Source organism: Pagrus pagrus, assembly GCF_965226575.1.
Source record: "Pagrus pagrus genome assembly, chromosome: 6".
In the NCBI taxonomy this organism is placed as follows: domain Eukaryota; kingdom Metazoa; phylum Chordata; class Actinopteri; order Spariformes; family Sparidae; genus Pagrus; species Pagrus pagrus.
The window spans coordinates 33,841,922-33,859,676 of NC_140190.1; the positions used below are offsets into that span (position 1 = coordinate 33,841,922).

At 43.1% G+C, this 17,755-nt stretch overlaps 1 protein-coding gene across 12 annotated transcripts in view; it reads left to right on the forward strand.

Moving 5' to 3' along the window:
• The window catches only part of ptprfa (protein tyrosine phosphatase receptor type Fa), a 541,915-nt gene that overhangs the window by 459,700 nt on the left and 64,460 nt on the right, over positions 1-17,755 (forward strand). For all 12 annotated transcript variants that reach the window (XM_084354897.1, XM_084354905.1, XM_084354902.1 and 9 more), the window contains 2 exons: positions 8,770-8,889; positions 10,112-10,266. In XM_084354897.1, the coding sequence (XP_084211023.1) occupies positions 8,770-8,889; positions 10,112-10,266 (275 nt within the window). The remainder of the gene's footprint in view (positions 1-8,769; positions 8,890-10,111; positions 10,267-17,755) is intronic.

The following is a 17,755-nucleotide window of genomic DNA, read 5'->3' on the forward strand; positions in this document are numbered from 1 at the left end:
TGCCCCTCTGAAAAAGAAACCTATAAAGCACAGGAGGTTAGCACCCTGGTATAACTCGGATACCCGCAAATTGAAGCAAACATCACGGAAATTTGAAAGGAAATGGCCTTCCACTCATTTAGAAGAATACCGCTTAGCCTGGAAAGATAGCCTTAAAATATATAGGAAGGCCCTCCGCAATGCCAGAGCAAGCTATTACTCGTCATTAATAGAGGAAAACAAAAACAACACCAGGTTTCTTTTCAGCACTGTCGCCAGGCTGACAGAAAGTCACAGCTCTACTGAACCATGTATTCCTACAACGCTCAGTAGTAATGATTTCATGAGCTTCTTTAATGATAAAATTTTAACTATTAGAGACAAAATCCATCATGGCTTTCCCTCAACTGGCACTATTGTATGTTTAAACACAGGAACCTCAGAAACAGTTGTAAATTCTGACTTATATTTAGACTGCTTCTCTCCCATTGACCTCCACCAACTAACTTCGATGGTTTCTTCATCTAGACCAACAACTTGTCTCTTAGACCCCATCCCAACTAGGTCGCTGAAAGAAACTTTACCTTTAATTAGCACATCTCTACTAGAAATGATCAACGTGTCTCTATTAACAGGATACGTACCACAGTCCTTTGAACTAGCTGTAATTAGACCACTCCTTAAAAAGCCTAATCTTGATCCAGAAGCTTTAGCTAACTATAGACCTATATCCAACCTCCCTTTCCTCTCCAAGATCCTTGAGAAAGCAGTCGCCAACCAGCTATGTGACTTTCTTCATAACAATAGTTTATATGAGGATTTTCAATCAGGTTTTAGAACACATCATAGCACAGAGACGGCACTGGTGAAAGTTACAAATGACCTCCTAATCGCTTCTGACAAAGGACTTGTCTCTGTCCTGGTCTTACTAGATCTTAGTGCTGCATTTGATACCATTGATCATCACATTCTACTACAGAGACTGGAACACTTAATTGGCATTAAAGGACCCGCATTAAACTGGTTTAAGTCCTATTTATTGGATCGATTTCAGTTTGTACATGTTAATGATGAGTCATCCCTGTATACCAAGGTTAGTCATGGTGTTCCTCAAGGCTCCGTGCTTGGACCCATACTATTCACCTTATATATGCTCCCTCTAGGAAATATAATTCGGAAACACTCCATAAACTTTCATTGTTACGCAGATGATACCCAGTTATACCTATCAATAAAGCCAGATGAAACTAATCAGCTTACTGAACTCCATGCATGTCTCAAGGACATTAAGACCTGGATGACCTGCAATTTTCTGCTGTTAAATTCAGATAAAACCGAAGTTATAGTACTTGGTCCTAAACACCTTAGAGATGCATTATCTAATGATATAGCTAGTGTGGATGGCATTAACTTGGCCTCCAGCACCACCGTCAGGTATCTGGGAGTTATCTTTGATCAAGATATGTCCTTCAACTCCCACATAAAACAAATTTCAAGGTCTGCATTTTTTCATCTACGTAACATTGCAAAAATCAGGCCCATCCTGTCTCAAAAAGACGCAGAAAAGCTAGTCCATGCATTTGTTACTTCCAGGCTGGACTATTGTAATTCTCTATTATCAGGCTACCCTAACAAGTCTCTAAAGAGTCTCCAGCTGGTCCAGAATGCTGCAGCACGTGTACTGACAGGAACTAAGAAAAGAGATCATATTACTCCAGTATTGGCCTGTCTGCACTGGCTCCCTGTAAAATCAAGAATAGAGTTTAAAATCCTTCTCCTCACTTACAAAGCTGTTAATGGTCAGGCACCATCATATCTCCAGGAGCTCATACTACCCTATCACCCAACTAGAGCATTACGCTCCCAGAACGCAGGATTACTTGTAGTTCCTAAAATCTCCAAAAGCAGAATGGGAGCCAGAGCCTTCAGTTATCAAGCTCCTCTTCTGTGGAACCATCTTTCTGTTTTGGTCCTGGAGGCGGACACCCTCTCTACCTTTAAGAGTAGACTTAAGACCTTCCTTTTCGATAGAGCTTATAGTTAGGGCTGGCCCAGGTCCGTCTTGGACCAGCTCTTAGTTATGCTGCTATAGGCCTAGTCCGGGGGACAAATGACACACTGAGCTTCTCTCTCCTCCTCTCCTCTCCATCTGTATACATTATGCCTGTATACATGCCCCACCTCTGCATGTCACTGACTTCACTTCTTCCCCGGAGTCCTTGTGCTTTCTAGTCCTACAGGCTCCCATGGATCCTGGCCGCGCCCGGGTCGTGGATCGTGGATGCGCCTACTGCTATGGCCCTGCCTGATCATGGATGCGCCTACTGCCATGGCCCTGCCTGATCGTGGATGCGCCTACTGCCATGACCCTGCCTGATCATGGATGCGCCTACTGCCATGGCCCTGCCTGACACCCACCACTTCTGTTGCTAATATTAGTCATATCTCTGGTACATACGTTCCACTACTATTATTGTAATGCATTACTACATACTATCCTTACCGTTAACCACTACTACTGTTATCACTAGTAATCACATTTCCATGTGCATTTCATTGTTGTTGCTGTGATGCCTCTTTATGTGCTCATTCCTGTCAACCATCCATTATAATTGTATACATTGTGATCTTGTTGATCTGCTCTGTACATGCGACATCTATTGCATGTCTGTCCGTCCTGGGAGAGGGATCCCTCCTCTGTGGCTCTTCCTGAGGTTTCTTCCACATTTTTTTTTTCCCTGTTAAAAGAGCTTTTTTTTGGGGCAAGTTTTTCCTCACTCGAATCGAGGGTCGAAGGACAGAGGGTGTCGTCTCTGTACAGATTGTAAAGCCCTCTGAGGCAAACTGTGATTTGTGAATTTGGGCTATACAAATAAAATTTGATTTGATTTGATTTGATTTGACTACCCTCAGCCTGCTGCCCCAGCAGGCAGACAGCAATAGGATTGATGGCGGTGTTATCAGGGGGTGCAGGGGCCTCAGTATCAAATTTGTTAAAAAACAGATTGAGTTTGTTGGCCCGGTCCACGCTGCCTTCAACTCCTCTATTGCCAGCTGACATGAATCCAGTGATGGTCCTCATTCCTCTCCAGACCTCTCTTGTGTTGTTCTGCTGAAGTTTCCACTCCAGCTTTCTCCTGTAGTTTTCTTTAGCCTCCCTGATCTTCACTTCAAGATGTCCCTGTATTGTTCTCACCTCCTCCCTGTTGCCAGCTCTGAAACCCCACTTCTTTTCATGAGGATGGCTTTGATGTCCTTTGTTACCCACGGCTTGTTATTTGGGTAACAATGCACAGTCTCCGCTTGGATAGTGGAGTCTACACAAAAGTTGATATAGTCCGTGATGCACTCTGTGAGCCCATCAATGTCCTCTCCATGTGGCTCACAGAGTGACTGCCAGTCTGTGACCTCAAAACATCCCATAAGCTTCATAAGCGTCTCATAAGCTTCCTCTGACCATCTACTCACTGTCCTTGTGGTCGCAGGCTGGCTCTTCACCAGAGGCACATAACAGAGGTTGAGGTGCACCAGGTTGTGGTCTGACCTACCCAGTGGGGGTAGGGGAGAGGAGCTGTATGCATCCTTCATGTTAGCATACAGCAAGTCCAGGGTCCTCTCCTCTCTGGTAGGACAGCTCACATACTGCGTGAAGTTGGGCAGCACTGTATCCATGGTGACGTGGTTGAAGTCACCCGAGATAGCAATGAATGCACTCGTGGATGACGTCACACGCCGACGTCGGGTTGGCAGAGGGAGGAATGTAAATAGTCACCACAACAACATATGAAAACTCCTGAGGCAGATAATATGGTCGGAGTCCAATGGCAAACAGTTCAATGTCCGGGCAAAAGATACGCTCTTTGATGGTAATATGAGCAGGACTGCACCACCTGTTGTTAACTAGAACGGCAAGCCCCTCTCCTTTACACTTACTGCTCCTGGTGCAGTCCCTGTCGGCTGAACAGTCTCATAGCCCTCGATGGAAACTTTGTCGGGAATGTCCTGGTGCAGCCATGTCTCTGTAAAGCACATTAAACTACACTCCAGGTACTCCCTCTGACTCCTGGCTAGCACCATTAGCTCCTCCATATTATTAGCCAGTGATCTCACATCGCCCATGATGAGAAACGGGAGACGCAGCCTCAGAAATGTGCACATTCAACCATCAATGGTCAATACAAAGTGCCTTTTGAATGTTACTGCATAGAAATGAGCTGCTGATCAATGGTTCTTTACAGTGATCCATGGCCACAACCAAGAGGAAACTGAAGAAAACCATTTTTTTTCTGGCACAGAAAAACAGGTGTTTGTGGGTGAGATGGAGGTTACAAAGCAATTGTCTTGAACTGGAGTTGTCCTCCAGCAGTGTGGGGACAGTGAAAGTCCACATGCATCCATCATACAGCATCACACAGCGTCACAAGTGCCACAGCAGTATTTATATGTTTGTGTGCGTGCATGCGCGTGTGTGTGGCAGCCACCGTGTCTCCAGTGCACTCTGTGTGTCTGACAACAGTCAAGTTTACTGCAGCAATTTTACACACAAAAACTATCTGGAAACTACCATGGTACTTAGTGGTATATCCACAGTATTAGAAGATATTATTAAATAAATGTCCGCTCTGTTCTGCAATTCTTTAATGCTATTCAATGTTATCTTCAACTTCTACAACTGATGGTGATAATTTCATCAGATAGTTAACATGTTAGAGGTGAAAAGTACAGAGGCCTATTGCTGCCACACAAAGAAAAAAAATAATGATCACGATATAATGTGAAAAACTTAATGTAATAACGTGAAAAGCTTCACCTTAAAGGCGTCATTACATATTGTAATAACTTGAAAAGTATCACTTTTTAACGTTAAGATGTTCCTCATTAAAGATGAATTATTTAACACTTAATCCCCTATTAATCAGAATAGATAGTTCTTATAACCTGGCCTGCCCGATGAGTGGTCTGAGATTCGTGCACCATATTACGCACACAGCTACTGTCAGTAGCTGTGCTGGGTGGCTTGTATCCATTGGGCCTCAGGCTGATCAATAAGAAATGAAGCTGCCACCAGAGGGAGGAGGATTCTTTCCTCTGTAAAGCCCATGCATTTTAAAAGCCTCCTGACTGTACATTCTAAGTGCTATATCGTAGGTAACTGGACTTGTTTCCGTTTCTTCAAGACGTTTCACCACTCATCCAAGAGGCTATTGTGAGTCATTGACCCAACTGGCCTTCATGTGGGTTGTTAGGGCTAGGTGAGCCCAAGTGTGAGTGGTTGTTAAGCTGTCTGGGGAGGGAACTCAGTACAGCATTGTTAACATACGCACATACTTATGTCATTCACTGTGCCAGGGTTCGAGTTATGATATGAGCTTTGTGGGGGTCTCTATGATAAGTAACCCTAACCAATGCTAGGACAGAAATAGATAAATAAGATAATAGCGCATACAGTGGCTCACATTAAATGCCCCACTCTATAGAAAATATAGGGCTACATTGACAGAAAAAATGTCTTCATGTATAACGTTTGCCGAATGAACAAGCAGGCCAAAATAGTTAAGAATGTGTTGTAGAAAGCGTTTCACAACGTTTATACCATTTCCCCTAACGCAACAAGGCTCAAAATTGAGTGTTTTTTTTTTTAAGGGTAGTCCAGTGAAGGAGTGATAGGCTTCTACAGCGATGCCACAAAGAAAGTGACACTTTGTACAAGGACAGAAACATCCTAATTGTACTTAATGCCGAATTTACAAGAAGGCACCAATGAGTTAAATTTTGCCATAGCCGTTTCACCAAGTTGATTAAGTTTCTCCTCATGATGCAACAACCCTTAAAATCATTTGATTTGTAAGGGAGTCTGTTATATTGCCGTTACTAGTGACATTCATCTCTTCACTATGTTGTCCATATCCATGACTTTCACACACACAGCAGCCCACTTCCTGCAACAATTGTGTAAAGTAGATCACAACAACAGTTATTATATTCAAATAAAAAAAAAAAGGTGAGAGAGAATTACAGTGCGTGGTCATTGTCACTGTCATTCACAAGAGAATATGGTGCTTATTTCCTCTGGAAAATATGATTGTTTAATGTCAATGTAAAAATGACCCATTACATTGAAAAATGTATTATTTGTGTTCAAAATAACAGATGTTGGTAATGTAATCGAGACCCCCACAGATCTGTAATTTGACTGCTTTAATGGTAGCTCAGCTCCCGTTGGCTCCCACATTATTCAAACCCTGCACCGTGCTCAATAACTAAATCTTGCCATGTTTCAACCCAAGCATGAAGTAGAACTTAATTAAATCATGTAATTGAGAAATAAAAGCAATATAAATTATCGCATTATAACGCAAAACTTTTCACCTTCTCACAATATAAATCATCACCTTTTAACATGATTTTTTCACATTAATGCAATACAAATGATCATGTTATGTTTCATGGTATATTAAATGAGGACCCAAGTGTAGACACACACAGGAGGCAGGATTGGGGGAAACAAAAGGCGAGCTTTTAATAAATGAAGCTGAACTACTGACAAAGGAATACAGAAAAACTAAATGGAGTCAAGTAGACAAAAACAAAGTAACAACTAAAGGCTAAACCAAAGTGCAAACAAAAGTAAAGTACAAAGCAAAAGAGAAACCAGAAATCAAAACTACAAACGTACCAAACTGGAGACATGAGGAGACACTGGAGAAAACACTGGGGACAAAGCTGGGAGGCAACACGGGGAAAGACAGACCAAGACAGAGGATGACGGACAAAGACGGAGACATGCTAACACAGGCTAGGTCGGGCGAAGTAGGGAGGGCACGGCAACAGGAACGGGACACCAAAGGACAGGAAATGAAGTAACACTGAACATCACAGACCAAGACGGAGGGAAAACGAAAACGATCGGACGAAGACATGAGGGAGAACAAAGGCTATATACAGACACACTAATGACAGGACGAGGAACGGGTGGAGTGAAGAGGGACACGGACAGGTGAGGGAATTAACGGAAAAACACACAGGAGGAACTGACAAGCACAATTCGACACACAAGGGTCAAAGTAAAACAGAAAAAAAGGAACAAACAGACACTGAACTATGACAGATCAGGTTTTAACATGATACTTTTCACATTAATACAATATTAATTATCACGTTTTAACACAATACTTTTCAGGTTATTAATATAAAAATTATCCCGCTTTAATGTCATACTTTTCACGTTATAACAATATAAATTATCATGCTATAACATGAAACATTTAATGTTATTACAATATGTTATCATGTTTAAACAGGAAACTTTTCACTTTATTACAATAGTGTTTTTTGTTTTTCTTGTGTGGCAACAATATGCTTCTGTACAGTTATGTGAAAGGTGGGGCATGAGTAAAAGTATGTATTATCAGCTAAATGTACTTAAAGTAACTAAATCAGGCTAGAATTGAGGTTTTGGTAATGGCCTTCCCAAAGGCCTGACTTGAGCCCCATTGAGGACAAGGGGACTGTGATGAAGAAACAAGTCTGTGCCAGGAACTGCCAACAAATTTAGTTGAACTTTGCAGATTCTGTCAAAAGGAGTGCTTAAAAATGTAGCGAGAGGCCTGCCAGAAGCTTGTGGATGAAAATGGCCAAGGGACATTTTTAAGTGGCCATTCTACAAAGCAAATTTGATTCACACAACTTTCACCTCACTAAAATTGGTCATTCAATTTGTTGTATGTATATTTTTGATCCAGCAGATTTGGTCACATTTTCAGAAGAACCATAACAAATTATTTACAGCAAACTTCATGAATGTTTTTTTTGTGTGTGTGTGTGTGTGTGTGTGTGTGTGACAAAGTAGTGTGTTCCACTCATTCTATCAGAGAAAAATGATAGCTGTAGAAATCATTGGAACTGTAGACTGTCATGATATACATTTAGTTTATGTAAACTTTTGACCACAACTCTATTTCTTGCCCTATGCCTCTCTTCTCTCTTATTTTTTTCCCGTCAATGGCAACAGTGCCAAAGGTTTATATGGCTAACAGGTCAGGTAGGAGGACCCTTTATCAAAATTTTGCGTATGGCCCCAGGGAGGTCAGGACAGGCTCTGGTTAAAAAAAAAAGTTAAATAGTATAGTAAGCTTGCTGACTTATTTTGGCAAGCTGTTGCACCTGAAAATTTTAAATGTCAGAGCTTTACACCCTGACATTCAAAATTGTACTGTTAGAAATGTAGAGTTTATATGGATGGTATTACAAACCCCCCCCCCCCCCCCCCCCCAAAAAAAAAAAACAGGGTGTTAAGATCAAAATGTTTCATCCTCTTGAGATCAAAAGTGTGTGGGCTTCATAAATTTCATGGCAAACTGAGATTTCTTGTCTTACAGCTGAGAAAGGTGAGGAGGTGAACAAAATTATTAGGAAATATCCTCTGGGGATCATGAATGTCTGCAGCAATATGTCCATCTAACAAGTAGTTTTCAACATACTCTGCCCTGGACCAAAGTGTTAGATGGATGTATGGAGAGTTGGACTTCAGATGATCTGACCAACATCTCAGGTGATACTGTGACCATGAATTATTTTAGCCATGATAAATGTGTAGTGAAAATCTTATATTTTGACAGCCCTAAACCAAACATACAAATACTCTCACTACGGAGTTATACCACAGTTAGACGACTGGGTATACATTGTAATTATTGTACACATACGTCCATGCCACACCACATACATGCTGCATACCTTTGTACTTAAACAATAAAATGAAATAAAACTTTGCTCTGTGTCTGTGCGCAGGTGAAATGTGACCAGTATTGGCCCAGTCGAGGCACAGAGACATATGGGACGATTCAGGTGACCATGTTGGACACTGGAGAGTTGGCTACATACACTGTACGTACATTCGCCCTCTATAAGGTAAGAACTTTAAATGTCTTGTGTATATAAGAAGTATGATCATGTTTGACAGCAAGCAAGTGTTAACTCCTTGACAGCAGATGACTTTGGTGATTTGTTCTGAAAGAGCACTAAAACCCCCTTCTGGCATTAGCTTGTCATGTTAATCTGATGGCAATTTTACTTGTCAGTCTCATGTCATAATAAACACGTTGGTCACTTTTAAGTCAAAGTCATGAAGACAATCTGACTACGTCAGACCTATTATGTTTCTATAGCACTTTGAACAAGGCACAAGCCTGACCTGAATGCTGTCAGATTAAAGTAAAGGCTGCAGTAGCTGCATATGGTGAAATGTGCAGAGAAAGAGGTTGTGGTGTCATCGGCCATTAATCTCACAACAACGACAGTCATTAAAGCTTGAACAACAAAATAAGTTATCAGTGATGAGGCCTGTGAGAGAACACAAAACATTCTTTTTGCTCAATAATGTTACGCTTTTAAGGTTGTTACATTCAGATTAAATCGGGCGATGTGGCAAAAATGCAGGTCTTCCCATTAATTTTAATGTGGGTAGTCCATTCTGGCTGCGTGGTGGTGGCCTCAGGTGGTTCTGAAAAAATGCGGCCAGCCGCGGTGAAAATGTTGAGACAGACTCAACTTTTGGAGAAACACAGACCAACATCATGTTGAGGGCCAATCACATAAGTTGGCAATCAGTCTGGTAGCATGAATGACTGAAACCACAGTGGAGTGTAATGTTGTGTCATATGTATTCATTTAGTTGGCTTTTTTTTTAATCTGTGGATGCTGACGATGACTGTAGAGCCAGCATGCTTAACCTACTTTGGCAGAGGCATAACTGCAGATCAGAGGCAGAGTAGAACGAGTCAGTAGTAGGGCATGTTATTGTTATGTTATTTAGCATGGATAAATGCCAGGGAGAACACAACGTACATTTCTTTGTGTAGCGCTATGTTTCACTTGTGATCAGTCGGTTTGGTCTTGTGCCCCTGTTCAAAACACACAGTAATGATAGGCCTTGCATCCTGGTTGTTTACTGTTATTTTTAATCCGTCAATGAGGACAATTAATCCCTACTAGGACGTGACATTTGATGAATTAATTATTGCATTAAATGTTTTAGTTCATGGTTACATAATCATTGAATGGAATTCAGGGTGTTAAATCACATTTTTATAAATGACCAAACGTGTTAATCTGTGTATTGGTGCTCCAACAGAATGGCTCCAGTGAGAAAAGAGAGGTTCGACAGTTCCAGTTTATGGCCTGGCCTGACCATGGAGTGCCTGAGTATCCCACCTCAACACTGACCTTTCTACGCAGAGTCAAGGCCTGTAATCCTCCAGACACTGGGCCCATGGTAGTCCACTGCAGGTAAACTACCTCATACATCAACACAAAAACCTTAATATATCTCAGACTAAGTGTCAGATCTAACATAGTCTGAAACCCCCTTTCCAGTGGTGTCTAATTACTTATGTTACAGCATGAATCATAGGTGGCTTTGTAATGGACAATGACATTTTTTCTGATCGAAAATTTTGTGTAAAGATGTGTTTAGAGAAGCAAAGTTATTTTGACCTCACGTTATTGTAAGAATATGACAGCTGGACTTTTTGTTGCCCTTCTCTGTGTATTTGCCCTTATACAGCCGATGTGTAGGGGTGTGAATCTTTGGTAATCTCATGATTTGTTTCGATTCAATTTTGATTCTTGGGCCGTCTATCTATTGTTTGTTTGCCTCGCGGTTTCACGCACTCTTGACATAATGACAGTCCAAAAAGTATTTTTCCCAGAAGCTAGCTTGGTGAAAGAACCGTCTGTAAAACAGTGGACAATTTTTCTTCAGCCTCAAAACCCCTACAGAATGAGTTGTTTGACTGTTGTAATTTGAGCCATGAGGTCCAATAAAATTTGGAAAGTCAAGAAGAGCAGCACGTTGAAATTACTCTATTCCCATTCAAGTTAGCCAAGCACTAAATGGGAAGTTAGTCGGCGGAAGTCTGTAGTGTGCACACTCTATGGGAACCACAACGCAGAAGATCAGAGCATTTTTATAGCCGGGAAGTTGAGCCCAGCTTAAAAAAATTACTTATCAGTCACAAGTACCACAGCAATTTAACAGACTGTCCTGTGTTTATATTATTTATCTATTTTAAGTAGTGTGTCCCCTGGTAGTTGCCATAGAGCTAGCATAAAGCAGTTGATGTTGGCCGAGTTGAGCTGTGGTTGACACGTGCAAGGGTTAGGGTTAGTCATGTTAACAGAAGCTGTTGCTGGTCACTGCACTACGTCTCTGTGTCCCATTTGTTATTTTATTAAATTCACACAGTTAGTGAACCCAAAGACACTTGGTTACATTAGTGACAGTAGTGTTTCTTTTTGACGGGCTGCAGTTAAGTGTTTCTCTCAGTCATGCCATGGTTATACACGCTTTTATCCTCGTAGCTTAGCTACCTCAGTATAGCTATGGAGTTTTGGGAGCCGGACAAAAGATATGGACATGTGGCTTGGAGATGAGGACCCTTTTAAACCCGAGGCAGGGTTGTATGCTGGCCGGTCATCCTGCAGAGACGTGAGAGTTGATCTGCCTACCCCATTTGCTGGGGATAGGAGCCAAAGTTTCCTCAGCTGGAGATGACCATCAGAGTGGCAGTCGGAAGCAGCGGAGACTACTAAGAACAACTGGCGAGGATTCTGCCTACTTGTCTCTGCATGCCAGCTTTTCTGCTGTGGGATAAGCCTCCCTGATACAGTTAAATCAGACTATGCGGTCGTTAAAGAGAGACTGGGAGCAGCATTTGGACAGAGACAGTTCATTGACCGCTTCAGGGCCAGCCTTTTAGCCCATGTGCGGGCGCCTGGTGAAAGCTTAGAGGTTTATGCTTCTGAAGTGAACAGGATGGTTATGCAGGGGTTCCCAGATTATGGGGTCATTGCGCAGAGGCAGAAGGTGTTTCGGCACTTCCTCTTGTTCCAGACCTGAAGGCTAAATATTTGGAGCAGGGTGCTACTGATGTGGAAGAGGCATTGACTGTGGCAGAGTGATGTGAAAACGACAGAGATTCCCTGCAGAGAGAATGTGTGAGTACCTACCACCAGGCACTCATCTACCCATAGGGGCTTCATCTGTGTCGTCTGTGTCTGCTTGGGATAGCCTACATAGAGCTGTTAATAAACTGACAGAGGAGATGTGCTTCATGAGGATTGAGATGGAAGAAATAAGTGATGAGAACAAGAGACTGAGAGCCTAGAGTACGGACAGGAGATAGCGCAGGCTTTGCTCACCCACAGCGGAATGCTGTGGCTGTTTCTGTGGTAAGAGGGGTTGCCAGACGAGAGGGTCCTGGGATGGTTATCAGGGCCGCTCTCCTGATCGCAAACTGTTTCTGCCTCAGGGTGGCTACCATTGCGGCGGGCGCTATTAGGAGTCAGGAATATCTCCCACCACTAAGCCACCTGGAGGCAGGAGCCCTAGCCCATGGTGGCATGTGGTGACATGAAGAGGAGCCTGGAAAGCATGGTGTGCGCTTCCTGCCAATGCGAGAGAATGTTGACAGCAGCCTTCAGGGAAATGGTCAGTAGCTGGTGTTGAGGCCCAGACATCAGCTCCTCCACCTTAGGGCTCCTTGCAGTATGACATTTCCACAGACAGTACTGTCATGGACAGTTTTGACCGCCCTGCATCTCATGTTAGAGGAACGGTGGAAGGCGTGTTGTTGATAGGTGAAGACTTGATTTGTGAAGATTAGCTCACCAGGCCTCTCAAAAAGGACTATTTTGACTCTTGTGCAGTGAATGGGCAGATGTTGGATACGCTGGGCACCATTTCAGTGACTTTTTGCCTGGGCCCTACCTGCTGGCAATACACCTACCATGTACTGAGGGAATCCACCCAGACTGTACTACTCAGCCTGGACTTTCTTGCCAAGAACCATGCACTGCTGGACTTAGGGTGGTGTGTGTTACAGTTAGGTGACATTTGTGTGCCCCTGCTTTTGGGGTGGGGAGTTTGTTTCCCTGGCTGATGTTATGACCATTCCCCCCCTGAGTGAATTCCTGGTACCAGTGAAGGTGTCTTTCTCCTCCGGTGCTGGTTTTCCTGCAACAGACTTTGAGGGCTATTTGGAGCCTAACATCCCTGAAACAACTGGACTGGTGCTGGCCCACCCAGTGACCAGTGTGGAGGGTGGTGTCAAATTGTCCTCCATCCCACTGTTGAGCTTAAGCCGGGGCTGCACCTGGGTGAGTTTTACCTGGTTGAGAAAGCTGATGTAACACCACTTGACCTTCCCCCTGAGGTCGAAGCTGTCCAGCCATCATCTGCTGAACTCCCTGGATGGATCAGCCATAATGCAGCAGACCTGTTGGGACTGCTACAGAGGTTTGGTGGTGTTTCAGCCTGTCTGTCAAAAATACAAGCAGGTGCACACTCATTATGACACCACATTAGGACTGGCGACCACCCTCAACACAAACAGCGTGCCTATCAGCGTCTCCAGAGAAATGGTTATTGATTGAACACCAGGTGGCTGTCCTACTGGCTGATATGCTGGTGGTGGAGAGCTGCAGCTCCTTGGCTTTTCCGGTGGTGCTAGTTAAAAAGAAAGGAGGACGGTGGAGATTCTACATTGACAATTGTCGCATCAAAGATTCACACCCCCTTCCATGAGTGGATGACAGCCTCGACGCCCTGGCAGGCTCATCCTGGTTCAGCACTGTTGGGACCCACAGATGAAGTCGTTCATTGTGGATTTCGAAATGGACTCAGAACTGAACCTAGTTTCCCTGAATTCCCCAGTCTACACACCTAGGTGTAAATTCAGCTTTGAGCTACTATTGGTCAGGGTGACAGACTCCCCACTGACCAGATAGTCAAAACTCCAGCTCCTTTCTTTGTTCACTCTCTTCTCCACTTTGTTCCCTACAGGGCTGCCTGCCCTCACATTCTCTTCTCCTGGATTCTTCTTGGTCTAACAGCTGCTGAGAGTTGCCAGCTGCATTTTCCAGCAGGCCCAAAGAACTTCTCTTCACAGCAAGGTCCTGCTAATATTCCAGCTTAGTTAGTGCCAGCAGCTGCAACGCAAAGCTTACCAGCTAACTACACAATCAGATAGATAGATAGATAGATAGATAGATAGATAGACACTTTATTGATACCGAGGGAAATTCAAGATCAATCAAAGGGACACGAAGCAAGTTAGCACTGAATCCTTGCAAAGGAAAGGAGTGACCAGTTTCCTCCACCTGCTGTCTTTCATTAGACCTTGCACAGCAAAAACAGCATTGTTCAACACTGGAATTACAAACTTCTCCTGAATCGCTCATCAGCCAAGGAACCACCAGCACCTTTTCCTCAAAGAATGGTAACGTTGAACTGGGCCTAGATAGCACATAGCACAGCATAGCACTGCTAAGCACATGACTTTTTGATCTCTGTAATGCACATGTGTTCAATCTATGTGTTTGTTCACTGTTTGGGTGTTATTGTGATCTCTGTGTAGTCAGGTTATTGGTTGTTTTCTTCTTATCTTCTGTAATGTGGCATCATGTCACACATACACAAACTCCTTCAGACTGGAGCATATCACACCCACATGTGATATCAGTGAGTACATGTGTGAGCACCACCATTTTTTTTGTTCCTATCAATGAAACAAATGGTGATCCACCATCTTGGACCTGAGTCCAACCCTTCGATCAGCCATCTTGTAGTCCCTTTTGATCAGCCATTTTGCTTTTGTTCTTCCAGACACACGCACGCACACACACACACACACACACACACACACACACACACACACACACACACACACGCCTGTATATAGTACATGTTGTTGTGTACATGTTTTCATCTTTGTGTTAAATAAAAGACTTCTACATGCTGTCTATTTAATATTGTACAAGAGTGAATGTTGCCAACCTCTACTCTGTCAAGGACTCCAAAATTCTTCGACCATTACTAGCTGTTATGGTAATTTTGGTTGTAGTTATTAAGTTAATTATTAATCAGAGTTACAAACTGACAGTTTAGTACCTTTTTTATCAGACTGATTTGGTCAATTGACGATCTTTTCCCTTCTTCAAGGGTGCTTCCCTGAGGTGATCTAATGTAAATTGGATCTTATTATTTATCATAATTAATTATTATCCCTGATAAACATTAATTACTATTAATAGCCACATTTAGCCAAAAACTCCCTATTAATAATGCATGAAGTAGTACAGCACCCTTGACTTTTCAAATGGCTACTGGCAGGTGGAGGGGGCTGAAGAGGACAAATATACATTAACTATACATAGTATAGTCTGACTGTAGTCTCCATACAGGGCCTCCAGCCTGACCCATGGAACAAGGATAAGGTGAGAACTTGGCTGACTCTAGGCACTCCCTCTGAGGTCCAGGCCTTTGTGGGTCTTTGCTCATAAAACAGGCTGCTTGTTAAAATTTTTATTTCCCAGTTTGCAGCACCGCTGAACCACCTGGCTGGGAAAAATGTGACTTTTGAGAGGACCGCTGAATGTGAGGCTTCTTTCACCTGCTTTAAACAAGTGCTCACCTCCTCTCCAGTGGTGACTTTGCCCTCCCGTTTAAGATCTACACGGATGGACAGACATGCAATAGATGTTGAATGTACAGACAAGAACAGCAAATCACAGTTTACAAGTTGCATTGACAGAATATATGATACAAATTATCATATATGTAAAGTGTGTGGATCCAGGAGAGGACTTAGCAGGACGAGGCATCACCAAGTAGTGCCTGAGCCACACTACCTCCTGTCCACCGTGGTGACCTGGAAGAGGGCAGGCCACACAGGATAATTAGTAATAGACAGAGAGATAAGAGTGAAGAGGCATCAGCATTTACAGAAATACAGATATAAGGAGATAGTGAAACAGAGGAGAGCAATGATCCGGCTGAGCCCAGGGTGTGACAATCTAGATCCGACAGTATGTGAGGCTGCAGGAGCCAGGAGAGGTAGATGGTCCGTGGGGCCCGAGGTCATCAGAAGGGAGCCTGAATGAAAAGAGAGTAGGAGGAGGAGAAAAAGGGGGAGGAAGCTATAGAGAGTGAAAGTGACACAGCTTGCAGCATGAATTACAATGTTGCTATAGCTTGTGGTGCTGTGTGCCTGGGTTGCCTGTTTCTCCCTGTGTGATGCCAGCACCCTCAGACAACTGGGCTAGCGAGGACAGCTGTGAGGGGTGACTGCTGACCAGGCCACACAACCGGTGACTTGCTCCTGCACCCTCTCCCACGCCTAAGGCTAGCAGGCCTGCTATCAGGCCTGGGGCTAACACTATCTGCAGTGCCCGTGTTTCTAACTGAGAGAAGCTGCTCTAGCTCACTGATACATCTCTCTAATAAAGACACCCTATCTGCAACTGCAGAACAGTCAGCACAATCCATCGTAACACTTGTTTATCAAGGCTGTGTTGACTGTGGTGAAAGGCAAAAACAGTGAGCTAGGCTAGGTTCGGGAAAGCTAACCAAGAGCATATCGAAGAATAAACAGCTAAGATAGATAGAGAAGGAGAGAGACACAGAAAACAACAGCTTTCGATCTCACGGAAGTCCGGTGTGCATCACAGAAGCTGTGTGCGTTGAGTCTAAAGACTCTGTGGGTACAGTTTTGGCAAATAATGTGGATGGCCTGGAACGGATTGTAGCCTATTCTAGCCTCAGGCACTTGGCTTTTGATAACGACCACGCTGGATGGAGGGTCCAGCGGGTGCTGGAGCTTGACCCATCCATCTGGGCCATTGTTCGCAAAGATGGCATGTGTCATATTAGGCAGCTGCATGGTGGGCCTGCCGCTGCACATTTTTCAGCTTAAAATGTGTGGGACAACTGGGTCATACAGGTGCTGAGGGGAGTATGTAACAGACTGTCCTGTGTTTATTGGGTTGTTGTTGGCGGAGTTCTGCTGTGGTTGACATGTGCATAGGAGAATAAACAGAAGCTGTTGCTGGGCACTGCACTACATCTCTGTGTTCCGTTTGTTATTTTATTAAATTCACACAGTTCACACAATCAGCAACCAAAAGCTAGTGGTAATACCATACCAAGTTAGGCTGTAATAGCGTTGATGTACTTACACAGTCGGTTCTGTCAAAAGTTACATAGTCTTGCTTTAATTAATTCCCATTCTCTCAGTTAAAATAATTTAGAATTTGCGTTTTGTTGTGCCTTGCCTCAACAAGTAGTAATGAAAGAGAATAGTAATGATGTAACAGAGAAAACAAGTCTTGTGCATCGTCCTCGTCTGCACCTTGATGCTCATTTTTTCCTGAAAAAGGGTTACAAATGTCCACATCTTGAAAATAAGGTCACAAGATAATTTAGATACACCAGTAGGTGATAATGAAGTTATTAGGTTATTGTAAAGTTACTGTGTTCATAGAAAACATAGAAATAGTTATGGCAGTAGTGTTGCAATTTATATTCTAAATCATATACTGCTTAAAGGGACAGTTCATCCCAAAATACAAAATACATATTGACATCTGGATTGTTTTAGTGTCAATTGCAGAATTTTTAAGATATTGGTCATGGAGATGTCTGCCTGCGCTCCCGGATAATGGAACTAGATGGCTCTTTGATCGTCGTGCCAAAGTGCCAAAAGATACATTTGACAAACCATAATAAGTGATTCCTCTTTCCAGAAATGATGACACTCTTACTCGAGATAATCCCCAGAGCTTGTTGTGAGCAGTTTAATGTAGGATGGCAATAAGAAACTTGTAGTGCTTTCATGCAACATTAAGGGAGGGAGTTTTGGGTTAAATTTGGCTATCAATAATAATTAATGATTATCAGGTATAATTATTTATTATGATAAATAATAAGATCCAATTT